Genomic DNA, 18,194 nt, shown 5'->3' on the forward strand with positions numbered 1-18,194 from the left:
TACACTATTGTGGCTGAAATAACTTGGGTATCTTATGAATCTACAGAGAATAATCAAAAAGAATAAAAAAAACAAACAAACATGATTTTGTTTCTCAGGCTCATAATTATACTGCTCTGGTTTGACTCAATGTGCAAAAAGAAAGGTTAAAAAAAAAAAAAAAAGAGTACATAAAGCTTCCTGCTTTGCACCCAACAACAGCTGTCACGGTAAGCAGTTTGTGAACACAGAAAAGCATTTAGCATGAACAGGCTGATACCTTATTATCTACAACAAAGTATCCATGAATATTGATTTTAAAGATTCCTGATGAACAGAAACACAGATGTGTAAATGAGAAGCTTTTCACTAGAAAGTTTTCTCAATCAGTTTAAAAGTTGATGGTGTCAGGATGGTATTCACAGCTTCAGCAGTTCCCGAGGACTTACTGATGCTGTTCTGCAAAAACATCTATTTTCAGTAATTGGGGAAAATTGAACCAAGTTACTAACACAACAGAGAGACAAAAACAGGCAATTTAAATAAAGTTTAACTTATTAAAAGAGTGCTGGAGGGACACAGCAGCAAAAATCCAACAAAGTAAAAACTATGAGAAAAGAAAATAACAGTCCAAAAGTTGATAATGAAAGCTCAACTCAGAAATAGGAAAAAGACAGGAAGGTTGATGATTCGACAGATTAACTTAGGGAAGGCATAAAGACAAAATATGAACCAGGGAGAAAGATAATAAGGCATAACTGAATTCAGTCGGGTAATAATGATGGCAGGAAGCAAAGCCACAAGAAGGAAGTCCCTTGAAAATAAAATAGGAGGTGAAAAACAAAGTAAGATACAGGGACACCCGGAGGACAGAGAGAAAGGAAAACACTAAGAAATATGTTGAATGTTGTCATTTCTAAGCCGTGCCTGATGACCGAAGGTGTCTTTTGATAATGATTCTACGACTGACCAGGCTATGGCAATACTCATATCAGCCTATCACTACGAATTCATCACATACAGGTGCTTGTGAAGGACCACTAATGTAACACTTGGTGGAAGCAAAAGTAAAAAGTGGGTAAAATAAAACAAAACCAAACACAAACTTGTGTCTCGGGCCCCAGTCACACAGGCCTACAGTGAGGTCGACGACCATCAAGCAGTCATCGAATGGAGCAAACGGAAGAAGTCTTCAGGTTTGCTGCTCTGAAAACCTCCTTGCAATTGCTTTGATTAGCAGATTACTGCCCAGTGTTCATATGGAACACACTCACCTACCAGCAGACATTCGCTTACTTCTAGCTGAACAGTCACAAAACTAAATGTTCACCTTCAAAGTAAAAGCTGTGCTTTTTCCAAACGTGTTGGCCGTGGTAAGGCACAACTTTTCTAACTTTTACTGTCTGTTATTTGCGTTGTACTTTCTGAAGTATCACTATTACCGTCGTCCATGCATACTCCAGACTACCGCGGCAACCTCCTAGCAACCAAAGAAATCAAAGGTGGTTATGGAGGTTGTCAGGGGTGGTGGTGGTGGTGAGATCACCAACCAGTCTGTATGCCGGGGTGGTCAACCCGCGACTCTCGAGCCACATGCGGCTCTTTGCCTGGTTTCATGCGGCTCTTACATTCATATCAAAGGTGGTTGTGGTTGTTGTTGTTGTAGTAAAATGTGCTTCAAATCTTCAGTGCAGCTTCAGCTCACTCCATGCTAACCTCGACCAGGAATTTTGACTGAACTTCGCAAGCACGAGTTGTGATATACAAGACAAGCCTCAGTTGGCAATATTTGCACGCTCTGTGTCAAACGATTGTGTGATCAAAGAAGAACTCCTTGATATTGTGCCATTAAAAGACAGAACCCATGACATAGATGTGAAAGAAACCATGATGGCTGCATTTGAAAAAGCAAATCTGCCTATAATGAAATTAACTGCAATAGCCACGGACAGAGCACCAGCTATGATGGGATCTGTGAACGTGCTTGTGGGGTTGTGCAAAGCTGACCAAACTCTTCCTGAGTTTTGGAATTTCCACTGCATCATCCACATGGAGTGACTTGTGTCTAAATCACTCAATTTAGATAACATCATGAAGCCTGTGATGGAAATCGTCAACTACACCCGCACACATGCGCTTAACCGCAGCCAATTCAAGAATCTCATCACTGACTTGCCGCTGCAGTGCACTGTGAGGTGGGTGTCAAAAGGCCAGGTACTCTCTCACTTTTGGATGCCGTAAAACTGTTTATGGAAGAGAAGGACAAGGACTATCCCGAGCTCTCGGACCTCAAGTGGGTTATGGATCTGGCCTTTTTGGTCGACATGCTGTGTCACTTGGACAGACTGAACCTGACCCTGCAGGGTAAGTTAAAAATGCTGCCTGACCTGGTGCAAAGTGTGTTTGCGTTTGTCAACAAACTGAAGCTGTTCAAGACACATATTCAAAAGGTAGATTTATCGCATTTTCCCCACTCTGCTAAAAGCCAGCGGGCAAGTCGCCAGCGCTGCCCTGAGTAAGCAAAGAGCCAGATATGAAACGCTTTGTGACCCGGTTTCATGATCTACAATTGAAAAGGCCACAGATTGTGTTCCTCATCGACCCATTTAATGCACAGATGGACTGTTTGAAAGTCCTGTTAGTCACAGGTGAAGCTGCGGCTGAGTTGGAGATGATCGATCTTTGTAAGGAGGACCAATTGAAACCTGCTTTAAGGGAAGGGACCATTGAGTTCTGGAAAAGTGTGCCAATGGAAAAATACCCCAATGTCAAACGGGCTGTGCTTAAGATACTGTCAATGTTTGGGTCAACATACGTCTGCAAGTCTGTGTTTTCTACCCTAAAACATGTGAAATCAAAGCATCGACCTGTTCTGACTGACACTCATTGCTTCGAGTGGCAACAACGGAATACAAGCCAGATTTGAAGAGGATTGTTCAAGGCAAGGAAAAAAGTGGCTCTTGGTCTCTGACTGGTTGACCACCCCTGCTCTATGCGACTGCGACTCAGGCCTTAAGGGCCCATTAAGTTCACCATTTTCACTCAGCAGCAGACAACAAAAGTGACGTCCCATCCGGTGGTACAAGCCGCACTTTGGTGTTCTTTTTGGCTGGTTGTGCAACTCTCCGTTTTAATGATATATCAGTAAAGAAGCTATACAGAGGCCATGTTGCAACAGTCTCGAAAGATGAGGCTTTCTGGAAGGGAAACAAAATACAAGCTCAGGGGAAAAATTAAACCTCTGTGACTTCATTGCTTCCAGTCTTGTCTTCTTTTGCTGTACCTGTGCTGATCTGGAGGTTTCGTCTGAGTGGCGACATCTGTCTTTCTGGAGAATACTGCAGTGAGTTCTCATGCCTTCAGCGCTGATATAAACAGTACAGAACTGTGGCAGCATCTATTTTTACTCCTCTACAACCAGATACACACTTTAACTTTTTCTTCTTTTTGAAAGTGGCCTATGAGCTATTAACACCTAACAATGAGGCACCAAGTCACATAAGCTTGAAACACACCTTGTGTTTACCTGAGACAGCAGTGGCATCTGATAGAAGGTGACTAGAGCGTGTTTAATAAAAGCAATCGAAACCAAAGGAAACTGCAGGGTCCGCGACAGTGAGCACAAATATTGTTATATGTTCTTGTTTACTCCAGAGGACTTAGTTAAAAATATCTGTACCACAATATTAACTACCTACAAATGCAGACAGAGCTAAACCGGGACTAATAAGGACAATGGCAATTCACAACCTTAATCACCAAGAAACATCGGTGATAAAAAGATGTTATCGGCACAGCTACAGAGCCCTTCTGCTGCCATTAATTATAAGATGATGAGAAAAGAGGGGTCAGCACATTAAAAATTCAATTTTAGCAGCGGTAACAAAGATGACCTGAAGCTAAGTCTCCCACAACAGATGGGAATAGTTTGATTACAGAATCATCTATTTATTATTAGGATTTCTTTTAGCTCATGCCTCTTCGAAGCTGCCATCCTTATGAGAAGACGCAACATGATTTTGGCACGCAGAAAACGCCACAAGCAACATGGTGATTTGCATTAATTCTAGGAGTCAATATTCAGCAAACAGTGGTACAAACGACAGTCCATTCACACATATCTAATGTCTATTAACAGCCAAGAGATATTGGATATCATTGCAACTGTCACCTCATTTGCAAAGACAGACAAGTCTCTGGTGAAATGCCAGATCGGTCACACTCATTTCATGGCTCATTAATGCAATTATGCAGCATTTATCTGTTAATGAATAATGTGTTTGTGTCAGTCTGTGTGCCTTTCTGATAATATAGTGCAATAACAACGTTAGTTTATTCCTCAAAGCCATAATTTTACAGAAAAGTCTCATTTGTTGGTCACAAGCAGAAACCAGCCAGTTTGCCCTGCAGTTTACAGAGGCTCAAAGCTTTGAACGACGACAAACAAAACCTCTGACCCCCCCTAGGATCAGCGTTCAGTTCAACAGCCACCAAAGTGGCTTCTTTTTCCTCACTGCCGGTAGTGTCAATAAAAAGGGTCAACAGTAAAGTTCAGGTCCGGGACAGAAGAAAAAAAAAGATAAAGACACAGAACAAAATGCAACAAAAAAGGTGGGTAAATGAAATAAAAACAAGACTTTTAAAGACACGAATGGGCTTTGTTGACAACTGTCCTATTAGTTAATGTGTCACTCCAATGCCAAACAGGTAGCGACAGTGATTAGCCCCAGCATTCAGAGACATAAAGAGCTGCCTGAGCCAACAATGGCTAACAAGGCTGTCTAGAGAAGCGAGGAGGGATAAAGGAAAGGAAAAATCTAGGGGAGGACAGGAAGCCATCTGATAAATCACTGATAGGAAGAGAGCAAAGAGCAATAATGGCCGAACTCACCATTACATAGAGAAAGAAAGGAAAAGAGAGGCTTACTATTAAAGACACAGAGATAGGAACAGAGGCAGATACAGTCAATCAAATGACAAGACTGAAGAAAAAGAGCTGATAAAATGTCAGGGAAAAAAATCTGAAGGCGAAATTAACTGTTACAGGTGCAGCGCTCATAATGCCGGCCTAAACGAATAACTCGCTGCTGCAAAATGATAAACAATCACATTTGATTTATAACAGTCCCTGTGGTGTGTGGAATCTGTAATAAACTCATCAGTGTTTTTCCCTTTAGGTTTCAGAGCTCGAGGAAGGCTGACAACAACAACAACAACAACAACCTTTATTTATAGAGCACATTAAAAGCCTTAGGCATACCAAAGTGCTTTACAAAAAACAATAAAATAATACAGTTAAGAGCATTAATATCAAATATAATAAGAACAGCAGACAATGTTCACAGTAGAAAGCCACTAATAAAATGGACTGCAGCACAAACGCGTCACATCATCACCATCTGTCACCAAATCACTGCTGGGCCAACTGGGAGTGCTGGGACAAGGTGAGGGGAGGGAGGAAGCCGTGTGGCCATCCTTATTATTAAGTCGGGCGGCTTTAGGCAGCAAGCTAACGAGTTATTGGGAGAGCAGAGTCGTAGGCAGGTGTTGAGCTCATAAAGTAGCTTTATGTGCATATGGGCAGTGTTGGAGCAGAACCTGTACCCTCACACAAATATGAGCAAAACTCAATTTCCTGCCAAAATGACACACGAGCACATGGCTGAGTAAACTTGCAGTGTGACACACACAAAGACACATAAGCAACAAAATCTGTAAAGCTCACAAGTCCTCCGTTTGCTCCTGATATGCTTTGTTTCGATGTGAAAAAGAATTCTTATATAATGGGGGAGGTTTTCTAGCTGAATGGGTTTGCTTATTTTACACTGAAGAACTAATCACAAAGTCCAAATAAATGATAACACCAACACTTTTAGAAATCACCAAAAGTTCTTAAATTAAACCCGCAAAGCAAGTGTTAACAAATGCAAATACTATAAGATAGTTATGATCAATACTGACACAGAGCAGATACAGGACACAATCCACTCTATTTCTTTAGTCTGTGCAATTATGGTAAAACAGGCTCGTGTTGTTTTTCAGAGAAATGATTCAACTGATGTTACATTTAGGCAAAAAGACTGCTGCCCCGAGCTCAATCCCTCCACCCTTCATTTCATGATTTGGAGACATCATCTATTATCTTGTTCAACTACAACACATACAAATCTTTGAACAACCATCCATAATTATTTATTTATATATATATATATATATATATATATATATATATATATATATATATATATATATATATATATATATATATATATATATATATATATATATATATATATATATATATATATATATATATATATATATATATATATATACACACACACACACACACAATGCTGTGAACCACTTCTCATTTCTTTATATTTTGCTTAAAAAAAAAAGAAAAAAAAAAGGGAAACATGCACATCTATGTATTGACACATGTGCAAAGGACTCAGTGGCACCGTGTCAAATGGAGCAACAAAGCCAGATTTGAAATCTTTGGTTCAAATTGTTGTCAGTATGTACAGAGAAGGTCAGGAGCCATCTGTGATACACGGTAAAGGCTGTGTCATGCTTTGGGGTTGCACTTCAGGCAGTGCTGTTTGAGAGCGTGTCAAAATGGGATGAATTATGAACACAGGAAAAGTACCATGAGATACTAATGCACCATGAGGTACTATCTGGAAAGCATCTGATTGGCAGCAACTTCATTTTTCAGCATGACAGTGATGCCAAACACACTGTCATCTTGACAAAACAGAACAGAACAATAGGCAGCAAACATCCAATGAAGCGCTTTGAACGTCCTTGAAGAAGCCCAGAGAGCTACTGCAACTGTACCCAAAGACTACTTAAAGAAATTACATGAAAAGAGAGTTCAGGCTGCTGAAGAATAAAGGTGATCATACCAAATACAGACTGTCGAGCTAGCTACAACTCTGTTTTTACTTTATAGACTGTGTCTCTTCCAAGTATGTTTGCACATTTCAATAAATTGCTGCAATTATTTCTCACTTTCCTAACAAAATATAAAGAATTAGTGGTGATTTAAGACAACTGCACAGTACTCTATGTAGGTTTATGTTGTGGTGACTGCTGGCTAAGAAAGAAACCTCCACATGTCTCCCTTAATGTACTTAAGCCTATTCCCAAAGCGAGGATGCTCTGTTATGCTGCTAGTCCACAGAGATCTTGAAGTAAAAGTTCCTGGGATCATGGGAATCTAAGATTTCCCCTAGTGTTAAGGTGGCCTCCCGAAACTCCCAAATCTCATTAAAACCAATACAACAGTGGAAATAGAAAATCCAAAGCAAAAATAATGAAAAGCCACAAGAGGTGGGTTTATGAGCATGCACAATATAGAACTTGATCTTCTCCCGTCTTGTCCACCTGAGAGGAGAAATATAAAAAGTGCAGTTATTTGCAGAGCTACTTTCAGGTACTGGGTGCTAAACAAACCAATGAGTAGGCTACAAGTTCTTGTTCTTGAGCTTAAGTGTTGGCAATAAACTGACCAAGCTCTCAAGCTCGGCAGACTTAATTGCAAAGGTCTGCAAAATATTTCTCTAAACACATCTCTACACGAAAGCTGGAGCTCTGAAAAAGTCAGGGCGCTGATAGATTAAAAATGGATCGTTTATCACATAAATACGACTGATAATTGTTTCTTCGCTTTTCTATTATTATACTAATAATCTTTCGTCTATACGATTGGTCAGCCACACAAGGGTTTTTTGGGTCCTGGAAACTTGTAAATATATTTAATATAAAAATGAGTTTAAAGTAACTATAGAGTAATCAGAAACTAAATTACTGTCACTGCTTACTGTTCGGTTTTTGACACGATCCCATCTACAGCCGGCCCTTCAGAGACAGATAAGAATCAAGAAGCCACATTAACTTGAAGCTGAAGAGGAAACCAATATTAATCTAATGCTGATGGGAAGCAGCTCTCTGTGACTTGCAATTTATTCCAGTTTTATTTGGTGCAGTTTGTCTGAAATAGGTCTGGCTGAGCTTCTCCAGCTGCCATTTCTCAGACACGACGGATATGATCAAAACTGATAAAAGAAAATAGAATCAGGGTGTTTGTGGACTGGCTGATGATTCACACTGAAGCTGCTGAGGAAAATTTGGACTATTTCTCCATCTTTCTCTTTCTCAATGATACAACTGCATCTTTCCAGCACTCCAAAGACATAGCATGGCAGGCTGAAGGCACGCCTCTCTCTCTCTCTCACACACACACACACACACTTGGCAATGCTGGGTTGTCTCCCTTGTGACCAATTCATAGCTAGATCTTCACTGAAAACTGAAGAGCTGCAAATTGTTTCCCCTCTCCTCAGCTTAACTGCCAATTACCCAGATCTGACAATGGCCACTTTACCACCACACACACAGAAAGTAGCCTATATGAAGCTGAAACTAACATTCCTGTGGAGGATGCTACTCAGTGGCTGTACTTCTGTATCAGTCAAGCCAAAAACCTGTTAGCCATCCAATCACAGGTCTTCTTGTTACCACGTTAGCTTTTTTTAAACAATTTTTAATTGTTAAAAAAAAAAAAAAAGAAAAGAAAAAAAACAGCTGGCAGAAAGTCAAAGGGTGCAATTCAAGATTTCAAGGCTTTATTTCTCATCAGTGGTAAGAATAAATGGTGTCGGAGTTCATTTCCACAAGACTACATCCCTAATAAAGCACATTGCAGGGGTTTGAAAGACAAAACGTTGCGTTCCTTGTTGTTGGTGTTTAAAGGTTCTTGGATAAGACCCCTGTGACGCGCAGAGGGCGGACATTTCACAGGTGGAATGGGCGAGCTGGGACCAATTTCCCCACTCGAGTCACACACCCATAGTTGGTCAGATCGATCAAACCACACTGCACAAATTAATTAATATCACTGGTGGCATATTTCCAAAAAAAATCCTAAAAGGAAACCAGCAGTGGATTAATCAGCGACACCAGAAAGATTTGATGCTATTAAGTACAAAGTCTTAGCCGATGACCCTTTCTTTAGCACCAAAGAGCCTTTAAACTCATTTCACAACACTGACAAAAAGATCAAAGGGGCCATTGAGAAAATGACTTTTACTTTGTTTTTAACATCTAAAACCATTCCTGTCTGCTGCGCTTCATCCCGATTTACGCACAGCAAACCATGGCAGCAATACGCGCTCGTTTCCTACAATAAAACGTTACATTTGAGCTTCCATCAGGACCCGAGAGTCACAACTGTTGCTCACTCCGCGCACCTCGCTCTGTGGCCAGGAGCTTTCTGAGCACACATCGCTCCATAAAAAAAGCCCGTCTGTTCGCATTAACAGGTGGATGCTGAGCAGAAAGCACACAAACACAAACTTACATGTTTAAGTTCTTGCATGCGGTCCTTCATGATTCCCCGTTTCGCCGGTAAATTGTCGTTATTCCCTCAGTTCCCGTTGTCTTCTGGGTGTATGTGACGGTGATGGAGCGGCGGGGCGGAGACCGACGGGTAGACGTGAGCTCGACCGAGAGGAAGAGGCGCGTCTGGCGGCAGCAAGGGGCGGTGATTTTCCCCCTTCGGTTCGGATGCTGGGATGGTGAGACCACTTTACAGAGCTGGGTGACGCGCAATAAAGGTGAAGCGAGGCCTTCCGCCGTTAACCCATTACTCACCCACAACTTCCTCAATCCGGACTAATTGACTTTATTTTATTTATTTTCTTCTTTATTCTTTTCGGAGCTCTTTTATTATTTTGGCTGCATATTTAGTCCGACTGCATGAAGGTTAGTTTGACACAAAAACCAAAAGCACTGGGAGCCTGCCTGAGGGGGGAAATTGTGTTGACTCTGGTGAGCAGGTTCGGAGATAACGCCCAGGTACTTTGCATTGTGCCAAAGCGAACAGCGACCCCTGTTGAAACAGACGGATATGGCAACAGTACAAGGAGCTCGAAATGACCCAGAAATATTGCCTTCAATAACATATTTTTGTATTTAAAGCTCCATTTGAGAAAATATAATTCAAAGAATTTATTTCTGTGTGTTTAGATGCTTGATAAACTCAATCTCACTACAACAATCCTGTTTTTTTCCCCCTTTAGTCAATATTTGTTGTTTCCTGAGCAAATTAAAATAAAGACAAGGTCCAAAGAAGCATTAAAAATAACTCTGTATTAGTAGAAATTTTGACATTATCACAATCTTCCAGCTGTTTTTTCTTAAGCATTTATTCAACTCTTGGGTGGGCTGGAGTCTGTGTCACTGGTCCTTTCCAGGCACAGAATCCCTGCAGTACCATACACCACTAAAAATGGTGCCAACATGGTGCAGCAATTTATTGAAATGTGACATACTGTATATAAAGCAAAAACAGAGCTTGTACAATTTTAACAAACTTCAAAGTCAGTAGTTAGTACGACGACGGTTATTCTTCAACACAGCCTGAACTCTCGTCGGCAGCTTTCTTGTTATTTCTTTAAGGAGTGTTCAGGAATAGTTCTCCAAGCTTCTCAAATCACATTCAAAGCTCTTCTATTGGATGCTGGCTGCCTTTTTGTTTTGTTCTCGGTCAAGTTGTTCCCACACTGTCCATCCATTCGCTACCGCTTATCCTTTTCACGGTCGTGGGGGGCGCTGGAGCCTATCCTAGCTGTCATAGGGCGAGAGGCGGGGTACACCCTGGACAGGTCGCCAGTCTGTCGCAGGGCTAACACATAGGGACAGACAACCATTCACATTCAGATTCACTCGCACATTCACACCTAGTGGCAATTTGAATTATCCAATTAACCTATCCCCACAAGTTGTTCCCACACTGCTTCAGTAAAATTGAGGTCCGGGCTCTGGGGAGGCCAATCCATGACCGATAAGTGTTCCATTTGTGCCCAGCAGAGGCTTTCCATATGATATTGCGCGCTGCAGCAAAATCTCACAGTACATTTCTGCGTTCATAATTTCATCAATTTTGACAAAATTGCCAACACCACGTTTTACAGACTGCTGTAGACATTCACTGTTGTGCATCTCTCCTGACCTCCTCCGTACATATTGATGACTGTCCTTGTGTAGTTTGGCATACCACACCCTTTTCTCCCCATTTCCTTTACCTAAGAACAACTTCTCGACAGCCACCTTTCCACTGAGCTTCTGATGAAGCTTCAGCAAACAGTAGCTCCTGTGTTAGATCCTAGCCCATTTTTCATAAGGACATGACTGTCAGGTGGTGCTGCAGATAGTTTTTTTTTTTTTTGTTTTTTTATGCGTAGATCTTTTTACGGGGAATCTTCTTACCTCTCAAACTGTTATCTTTGATGTTCTTCATAGATTCAGCTAAAGAAATGGGAACACATTTTAAGTTTGGGGTTTTTTTTAGCAATGGGTTGCTAGTAACAAATATAAAATTGGTTCTTTGCCAACTTGTCTGTTATGTACAGACAAAACACTGGGTCATCTCTTGAATTAGATGCCTTCCTATGCTTGAATGATTCATAGGTCAGCATTTAAAAAAAAAACAAAAAAAAAAACATTCCTCTGAAAGTGGTCAGATAAAAAGGGCTGGACTCAAAAAGCTAAACAAAAGCAAAGAAATGCCAAGTGTCCAAAAAAACCCCAAAAGACCAACAGAAAGTCTGGAGAACAGAAGACCACTTCAAAACCTCAAGAAAGTCTGGCTCCTTGGAAGCGAAATATGCAACAATGAGGGGTGACTTAAAACTTGTGCACAAAAATTAATTTTTTCTTAGCTGCAAGAAACAATAATTTTCCTCCATTACACATGAGGCTAGTTCAGTTTCTCCCTTGTAAACGCAGCTCCTGAAGTTTATTTCTTTTTAACCTGATTAACTACCATTTTTTTCATTATTAAGTCATTTTTATAATCATAGCTCCCTAATAAAGGCAAATTCATTTTGTGGCTCTTTCTTTAATTTCTTTTATGAGCTAAAAATAAATAATTAAACAACCTCAATACATTTTTTGTTTAGTTTTAATTGAGAAAACATTGCAGATAATACAATAAACCACAAAGATATGGCCACTTATAAAATTGCTTTGATTTATTTATACTGTTTTGCTTTTTCTTCACTGTGGTTTTTGCCACCAGCTGTGAGTACACACACATTTGTTCATGTACTTCCAGCCAAACTGAACATTGTGAGTGCAATCTCACCGCTTTTAGCGAGGAACACTCGACCAAATATAAAAACGACTGGCTGTAATTGCATTTTGCTCTTGCATCACATCCACTTGAATTAAAGGGCTGAAAAATAAATCAGAGTCCAAACACTCTGCAGTTCCAGAGGTGGTTCCGTGTGTGTGTGTGTGTGTGTGTGTGTGACAGAGGAGGGCTAATGAAGGCGCAGCTGCATGAGTCAGAGCTAGAAATGAGGTCTTCGCTTACGTCCAGTGTATTTAGTGTCGGCTCGAACCTCCCTGCAGGTTAACAAACACACAGCAGAGACAGAGAAGCCAGTTAAGGTGCATTATAAAATACAGGCAATAAAAGGTAAAATCCAGTTAAAGCTAAACTAAGTACATTACGACATTCAGAGCTTTAAGCTCGGCATAATGAATTCAATTTTTCGTCCTCTAAGAGTTGAAAATACACTCATGCACACACCGTCCCTGTCTCCTCCTCCTCTCCTTCTTTTCCAGGATCCAGTCTCGTCCCTTCTTCAGCGATTTTCCCTTCATGTTTCTGAAACGACATCTTTACAGCGACAAATGAATATTAATACTTAGCATTAGATGCAAAACATCTCACATATCCAGTCACTTGAGTCTTACTCTGTAAAAGGGAGGAAAACCTGCCTGACAGGGTTTTAAGTCAAGCAGGACAACGACCCTTTCTGTCATTTCTTTTGGTCTTTTGGCTTCATAAAGGCAGGTAAGACTGAACCTGCACTCATCAAAGCTGAGACCAGTTCACTATCCTATTGCAAAGTAATAAATGGGATGATTTATACGGCTGCGTTATCACAAATCATAAGCAAATCACCAATTATCCTGATGAGAATAAATTACAGCTGTAGCAAACAGTCCCCGACATCATTCATCTTTACTGATCATATTGTTTGCTGCAGAAAAAAAAGAGATGTAGCAAATCCTTTGAAAGCTACTACCACACAGACGGGAAATAAAAAAAAAATGTAAGGTTGTTAAAATCCCATACATTCTTTCCTTCGGCAGTCAACAATGAACAATCAGCAGAAAAACACATTAGAAAACACTCAAGTGGCCTCGGGCTGAAACACATTGCATATGTCTACATGAAACACAAACACACAAAAAGCTGTAAAAACACCAGAGATTGAAATAAACTGAATTAACAGCTGTTATGTCAACCCATGCAAACAGCTTTATGAAACAGTCTAATTGCTCAGGGTTGGCAGCATCGCCTGCAGTGGACGTCTTTACCTTTGTCCTGAGTACTGAACCTGGTTTGGAACAGCTTTGTCTGACGTTTCTGATCCCAGTCCCTGAAATACAGGAAAAAGACATTAACATGATCATCATCTGGCTCAAACAAAAGGCAGCAACCCACAACATCCACAGCTTTTCTTACTTTGGGAAGAACTCCTGCTACGCCGGCAAACAGACACAGGAAGAACCTGGAGATAAACAGGAAGCGTGTGTGTAAGAAAATGTAAACCAGCCAAACAGCTCCAATATGTAATCATACATCATGCAGCCAAGTCCCCCCTGTTCTAATTAGCCCTGTGTTGTGAGCACCCTGCTACCAATTTCACAGCCTATTAGGAAGGAATCAGTTGCAGACGTCAAAATAAAAAGGAGCCACTTCCAGTAAATACTGACTTTTTTGCTTTTGCACTGTTGGGGTAATCCACCACCATGCCTCCACTGAAACCTGCCTTCATGGCCTGTGTTGTTATCAGCTCGAGCTTTGGAGAGAAAAGAGGAAGGTGGTAAGTGAGTGAAGAGAAACCTTCAGGCTGTTCCTCTGCTGACACAGAGCCTTCATGGAAACACAAAGAGGGTTTTTTCCCCCTTTTACCTGTTCTGAGTTCTCAGGATAAAGCTGAAAGACTGCACGTGAGCCTCTTGACTGAAAGAGCAAAAAGAGGTTATAAAATGTTTTCATCAAAAATAAGCTTCCTGGATATTTGAGTGATAAAATCTTACCAGACATGAGTACAGAGTGCTAAAGAAGGTGTAGAGTCTCTTTGGAGGACTGTGCGTCCTTTTGTCTGCATTACAAAGCCACTGCAGGGCAGAGATACTGAAACAGGAAAAGAGTTTTTTAAAGGGGTCATAAATCATTCAAAATTCCCAGGAAGAGCCTGACTTATAAGCATCCTTTGTTCTTTACCTGACGCAACCATCAAAGGTACCAGGTCTGAACGGCATCCCGTGGCCCATGTCTCCCAGTACGAGGTCTCCTTCCACCTCTCTGTCCAGTGCAACATCTGTCACACAGAAGAGAATTACATTTGTTTAGAGTTTATGTATTTCTTGTGGTGACATAAATGCACAAAAAACAACCAACTGTAACCGCATATTGGATCTGTTATCATGCTTAGAATACATTTTAGGCTTAAATTTCATTAGCCAATCACATGGCAGCAACTCGATGTATTTAGGCATGTAGACCTGGTCAAGAAGATCAGCTGAAGTTCACTAAGCATTAGAATTGGGACGAAAGGTGATTTACGTGACTTGAATTAAGCATTTTTGTTGATGTTATCAGGGCTGGTGTGAGTATTCGGAAACTGCTGGGATTTTCCCCGAACAACCACCTCTAATGTTTGCGAAGAAAGGTCGGAAAAATAAAATATCCAATAAGGAGCAGTTCAGAGTTAAAACATCCTGTTGAGGACAGAGGAGAATGGCTTGACTGCTTGGACTTGATAGAAAAGCAACAGTAAATCAAGAGTATTTTGAAACGCACAAAGGTCTGAGCTGTAGCAGATGGGCTACACCAGCAGACCACCACACCTGGTGCCATACCTGTCTGCTAAGAACAGAAAACTGAGGCTAAAATGTACATAAGCTCACCACAACTGGATTTAAGAAACATTGCCTGGTGATGATGAGTCTCAATTTCTGCTGCAGCACTTGGATGGCACGGTCAGAATTTGACCTAAATGACATTAAAGCGTGGATCCCTCCTGCCTTGTATTTACAGTTTAGACTGCTCGTGGTGTATTGTGGCGGGATATATGATTTTGCACACTCTGAGCATTTTATACTCTAGTTTTATGACTACCTATAAGTGTGTGAATGTATTGGATGTCCTGAAGCTAACAATGTCTTCCTTTAACTCATCTAGTTCCAGTCTGAAGCCAGACTTTAGGAATATTTTTGGAATATAGTCAAGCTTTGGCACTATATGTTGGGAAAAACATTACGTTTTAACACACGGACATCAATAAAACAGGAGGCTGACTGTTCATTCCCTTCAGGGGTGTTAGATTATGTCAGTATTTAGCTGCACATGTACAAATTTTTAATGATATATTCCGTATATCATGAGTGATATAAAGTTTGAGTGTCAAACGAACCCAACATCGCGGTGCTGATGTCGACTCCGACCCAGTAGTGTCCCTCTTCTGACAGGTAATCTCCGCTGAGACCGGAGCCACACCTGAGAGGCACAGACCAGATTGTTTCTCATCACAAATACATCAGATTACTGTGTCACATAACAATGAGTTATGTTCAAACTAAAACTCATAACAATGACTTTTCTACAACACCAGCAGACATTCTGACTTTTGCCACATTTCAACCTTTAAGTACCATGAAAACAGTGGTGCTTCAAATAAATCCCGGAGGTACAAAACCCTCCACAGCCAATCATAAATGTTTACATCCCCCACCTCCCAAGTTTTTAGACTAAAAGCACTGCGCCATCCCCTGAGCAAGAGGCTTCTTGGAGGATAAAGATAATATCCCAGAAACTACTGGAAAATGCCCCTTTCTCAAAACTCAGTTTTTCAGGGATTTCCTTAAATGCTTTACTTCTTTTTTCTTTTCTTTTTTTTTCTATTACTAATAAAGAATTCAATAAGTTTGATTGGAGCTAGTTCTAAACGTGCATTCATTCATGCAACAGTACTGCCAATATGCGTCTACCTGTCAAAGCACTGCTTAGATTACTGATGAGCCTTTCATGTTATTGTTAAGAGTAAATATGTACTACCATGTTACATCTCTAACTTAATGCACTTGCTATAAGTAAATTCAGCCACTCACTCACCCAACATCCAACAAGAAGCAGGGCTGTCCCTCTGGCAAGCTCAAAAGCTCCACAGCTCTCTCTGACATCTGGGTCTGGATCTCAATCATTCGAGAGCTAAGAAGCAACAAAACACAACAAGATTTCAGATCTTTTATATTATTAAAACATTTTTTGGCATATGCTAACTTAATTTTCTCGCTTATGAACACAAAATCAGGCAACTTGCTGCTAACGGACAGGCATAAAACTGTTCTCTATTCTGTTTTACTGTAAATCCGTCTGAATCAGGGGAAAAGGGGGGTAATGACACAGCTATACCCCTTTTTTGAAAGAGGAAGGGTGGTTCATACATGACAGCCACAAACAAAGACTCTTTAAGTTGTTATATGTTTGACCCAAAGGAGTTTTAGGTGTTTGAATCTTTGGTCAGTGTCCCACATCAAAGTAAGTTAGCCAAGGTGGGATGAAAGAGGCTAAACACGGGGCATCTTTAAATTTAGTCAAGAAAATGTATCCTTTCCTGAGGTCTTCAAATTAATTTATACACTGAACAACTGTGCAGTAATGAGCATTCACCCAGAGGTGCAACTAATGAGTTCTCATTAACAACCCACTGTACCTGGTTTGATACAGATTAACGGATTGCTCATTTAGTCCTAAAACCAAACGCTTTCCAGTTAAACATAAAAAAAACCATCAGTCAAGAAGCCATGAAGGCAGAATAAAAATGGTTTAAATGAAGTGTCTCAATCATATACAGAATGTATATATAAAGTGCAGCGGACAGTAAAGGGGTTGGAATAAAACTACTGAGATTAGATTCTTTATGTTAGAAATGCAACCCTAACAAAAAAATTAAATGAAGCGCACAGTTTAATTATGTCAAAGGACAGAAGAACTGAGACACTGGATAAAAAAAAGAGCTGTGTGTTACATATAAACATGTAACGTAGTCACAAACATAGTATCGTTACATCCACACTCACTTTTGGGAGTACTTCTTGGCCTCCTCTTCATTGTAGAACTGCAGAGATTAGAGCACATCAGATTGACAGATCAGTAACACCTCAGTTTACTCCTACAACCCTGCAGCTGCTTCTCTGGTGCTTCAAGCATCATTTAAACCAGACCAACACACAGCTCACCAAATCACATCCTTTGAAAAAAACAAATTACCGACTCATGTTCACTAAACAACCATTTAAACCATGTCTTTAAAGCTGCTTCAGCTGGAGGCCTTTAAAGAGCCATTTATAGATTTAAAATGCTCCTGTAGAAGAAGCACCGGCAGAAAACAAAAGCTAAAAAAAAAGAATAAACCGTCCGACTGACCACATCTGGAGGAGCTGAGTGTTCGGGTCGTCGACAGCTGGACGCCATGCTCGCGTCTACTTGTCAATCGTTATGTTACGGGAGTAATTTTACTTAATAAACAAGCTGCCTGGTAGCAAAAGACTCACACGTGAATTATGTTGACGTCATTCACAAGCGACGGCACGCCTCTTCTTCTTTTGCACCGTTTGGAACGTTGGAGCGCTTTACTGCCACCCTCTGACCTGCCGTGCCGACCACCCTAAGCTTTCTAAAATAAATAAATAAATAAAATAAATGAAAACATATGAAAAGATCGTTTTTTATTATCAATATACATTTTTACTTTGATCCTAACATAGTACTATTATCTCAAATTTTGACTTAATTCTCAAAATTAGAAATGCTAGTAAAAAAAAGATTGAAGTCGAACTGGAAGTTCATTTTTTTTTTTAATTAATTGAGAATAGATTGTTAGAAAAAAAACGACTAATACTTTATTCTGAATGTGGTCCCAATACTTATACATTATTTTTCGTAGCAAATTTGCAATACTTACTACTTCAACTTAAAATCTGGATCTTGGATCTTTCGACTTTAATCTAGCACATTCTTTTATTATTGCTGTTGATTTTGAGAGGGCAACATTTTGAGATAAATCTCAAATAATAATATTTGTAGATTAACTGTAATGAAAAAAATCAGATTTAAATCAGAT

The 18,194-nt window shown here is 40.2% G+C and overlaps 2 protein-coding genes across 3 annotated transcripts in view; both read right to left on the reverse strand.

Moving 5' to 3' along the window:
* Positions 1-9,785, reverse strand: part of LOC146618908 (syntaxin-1A-like) — an 85,059-nt gene extending 75,274 nt beyond the window's left edge. For both annotated transcript variants that reach the window (XM_085371580.1, XM_085371579.1), the window contains exon 1: positions 9,347-9,785. In XM_085371580.1, the coding sequence (XP_085227706.1) occupies positions 9,347-9,376 (30 nt within the window). In that variant the 5' untranslated portion in view covers positions 9,377-9,785. The remainder of the gene's footprint in view (positions 1-9,346) is intronic.
* A 2,168-nt stretch (positions 9,786-11,953) lies between these two features.
* bud23 (BUD23 rRNA methyltransferase and ribosome maturation factor) lies at positions 11,954-17,637 on the reverse strand. Its single transcript, XM_085370835.1, has 12 exons — positions 17,498-17,637; positions 17,152-17,189; positions 16,184-16,279; positions 15,486-15,568; positions 14,294-14,390; positions 14,107-14,203; positions 13,979-14,029; positions 13,780-13,865; positions 13,529-13,574; positions 13,381-13,442; positions 12,584-12,673; positions 11,954-12,396 (listed from the first exon to the last, which is right to left on the reverse strand). The coding sequence occupies exons 1-12, from the start codon at positions 17,543-17,545 to the stop codon at positions 12,342-12,344; spliced, it is 849 nt and encodes a 282-aa protein (XP_085226961.1). The 5' UTR covers positions 17,546-17,637; the 3' UTR covers positions 11,954-12,341.
* Between the last annotated feature and the right edge of the window lie 557 nt (positions 17,638-18,194).

Source organism: Diplotaxodon limnothrissa, linkage group LG14 (genome assembly GCF_057381915.1).
Source record: "Diplotaxodon limnothrissa isolate DT_005_m linkage group LG14, D_limnothrissa_male_GT1.1, whole genome shotgun sequence".
NCBI classification, from domain to species: domain Eukaryota; kingdom Metazoa; phylum Chordata; class Actinopteri; order Cichliformes; family Cichlidae; genus Diplotaxodon; species Diplotaxodon limnothrissa.

What these genes read in the sequence shown, in the direction of transcription:
- bud23 (XM_085370835.1), bottom strand. Translation starts at nt 17,545, where the DNA reads ATGGCGTCCAGCTGTCGACGACCCGAACACTCAGCTCCTCCAGATGTG. An exon ending in GCCAAGAAGTACTCCCAAAA is followed by an intron (nt 16,280 to 17,151) that starts GTGAGTGTGGAT and finishes GTTGCTTCTTAG; the next exon opens with CTCTCGAATGATTGAGATCC. An exon ending in GTTCAGTACTCAGGACAAAG is followed by an intron (nt 12,674 to 13,380) that starts GTAAAGACGTCC and finishes GTCGCTGTAAAG; the next exon opens with ATGTCGTTTCAGAAACATGA.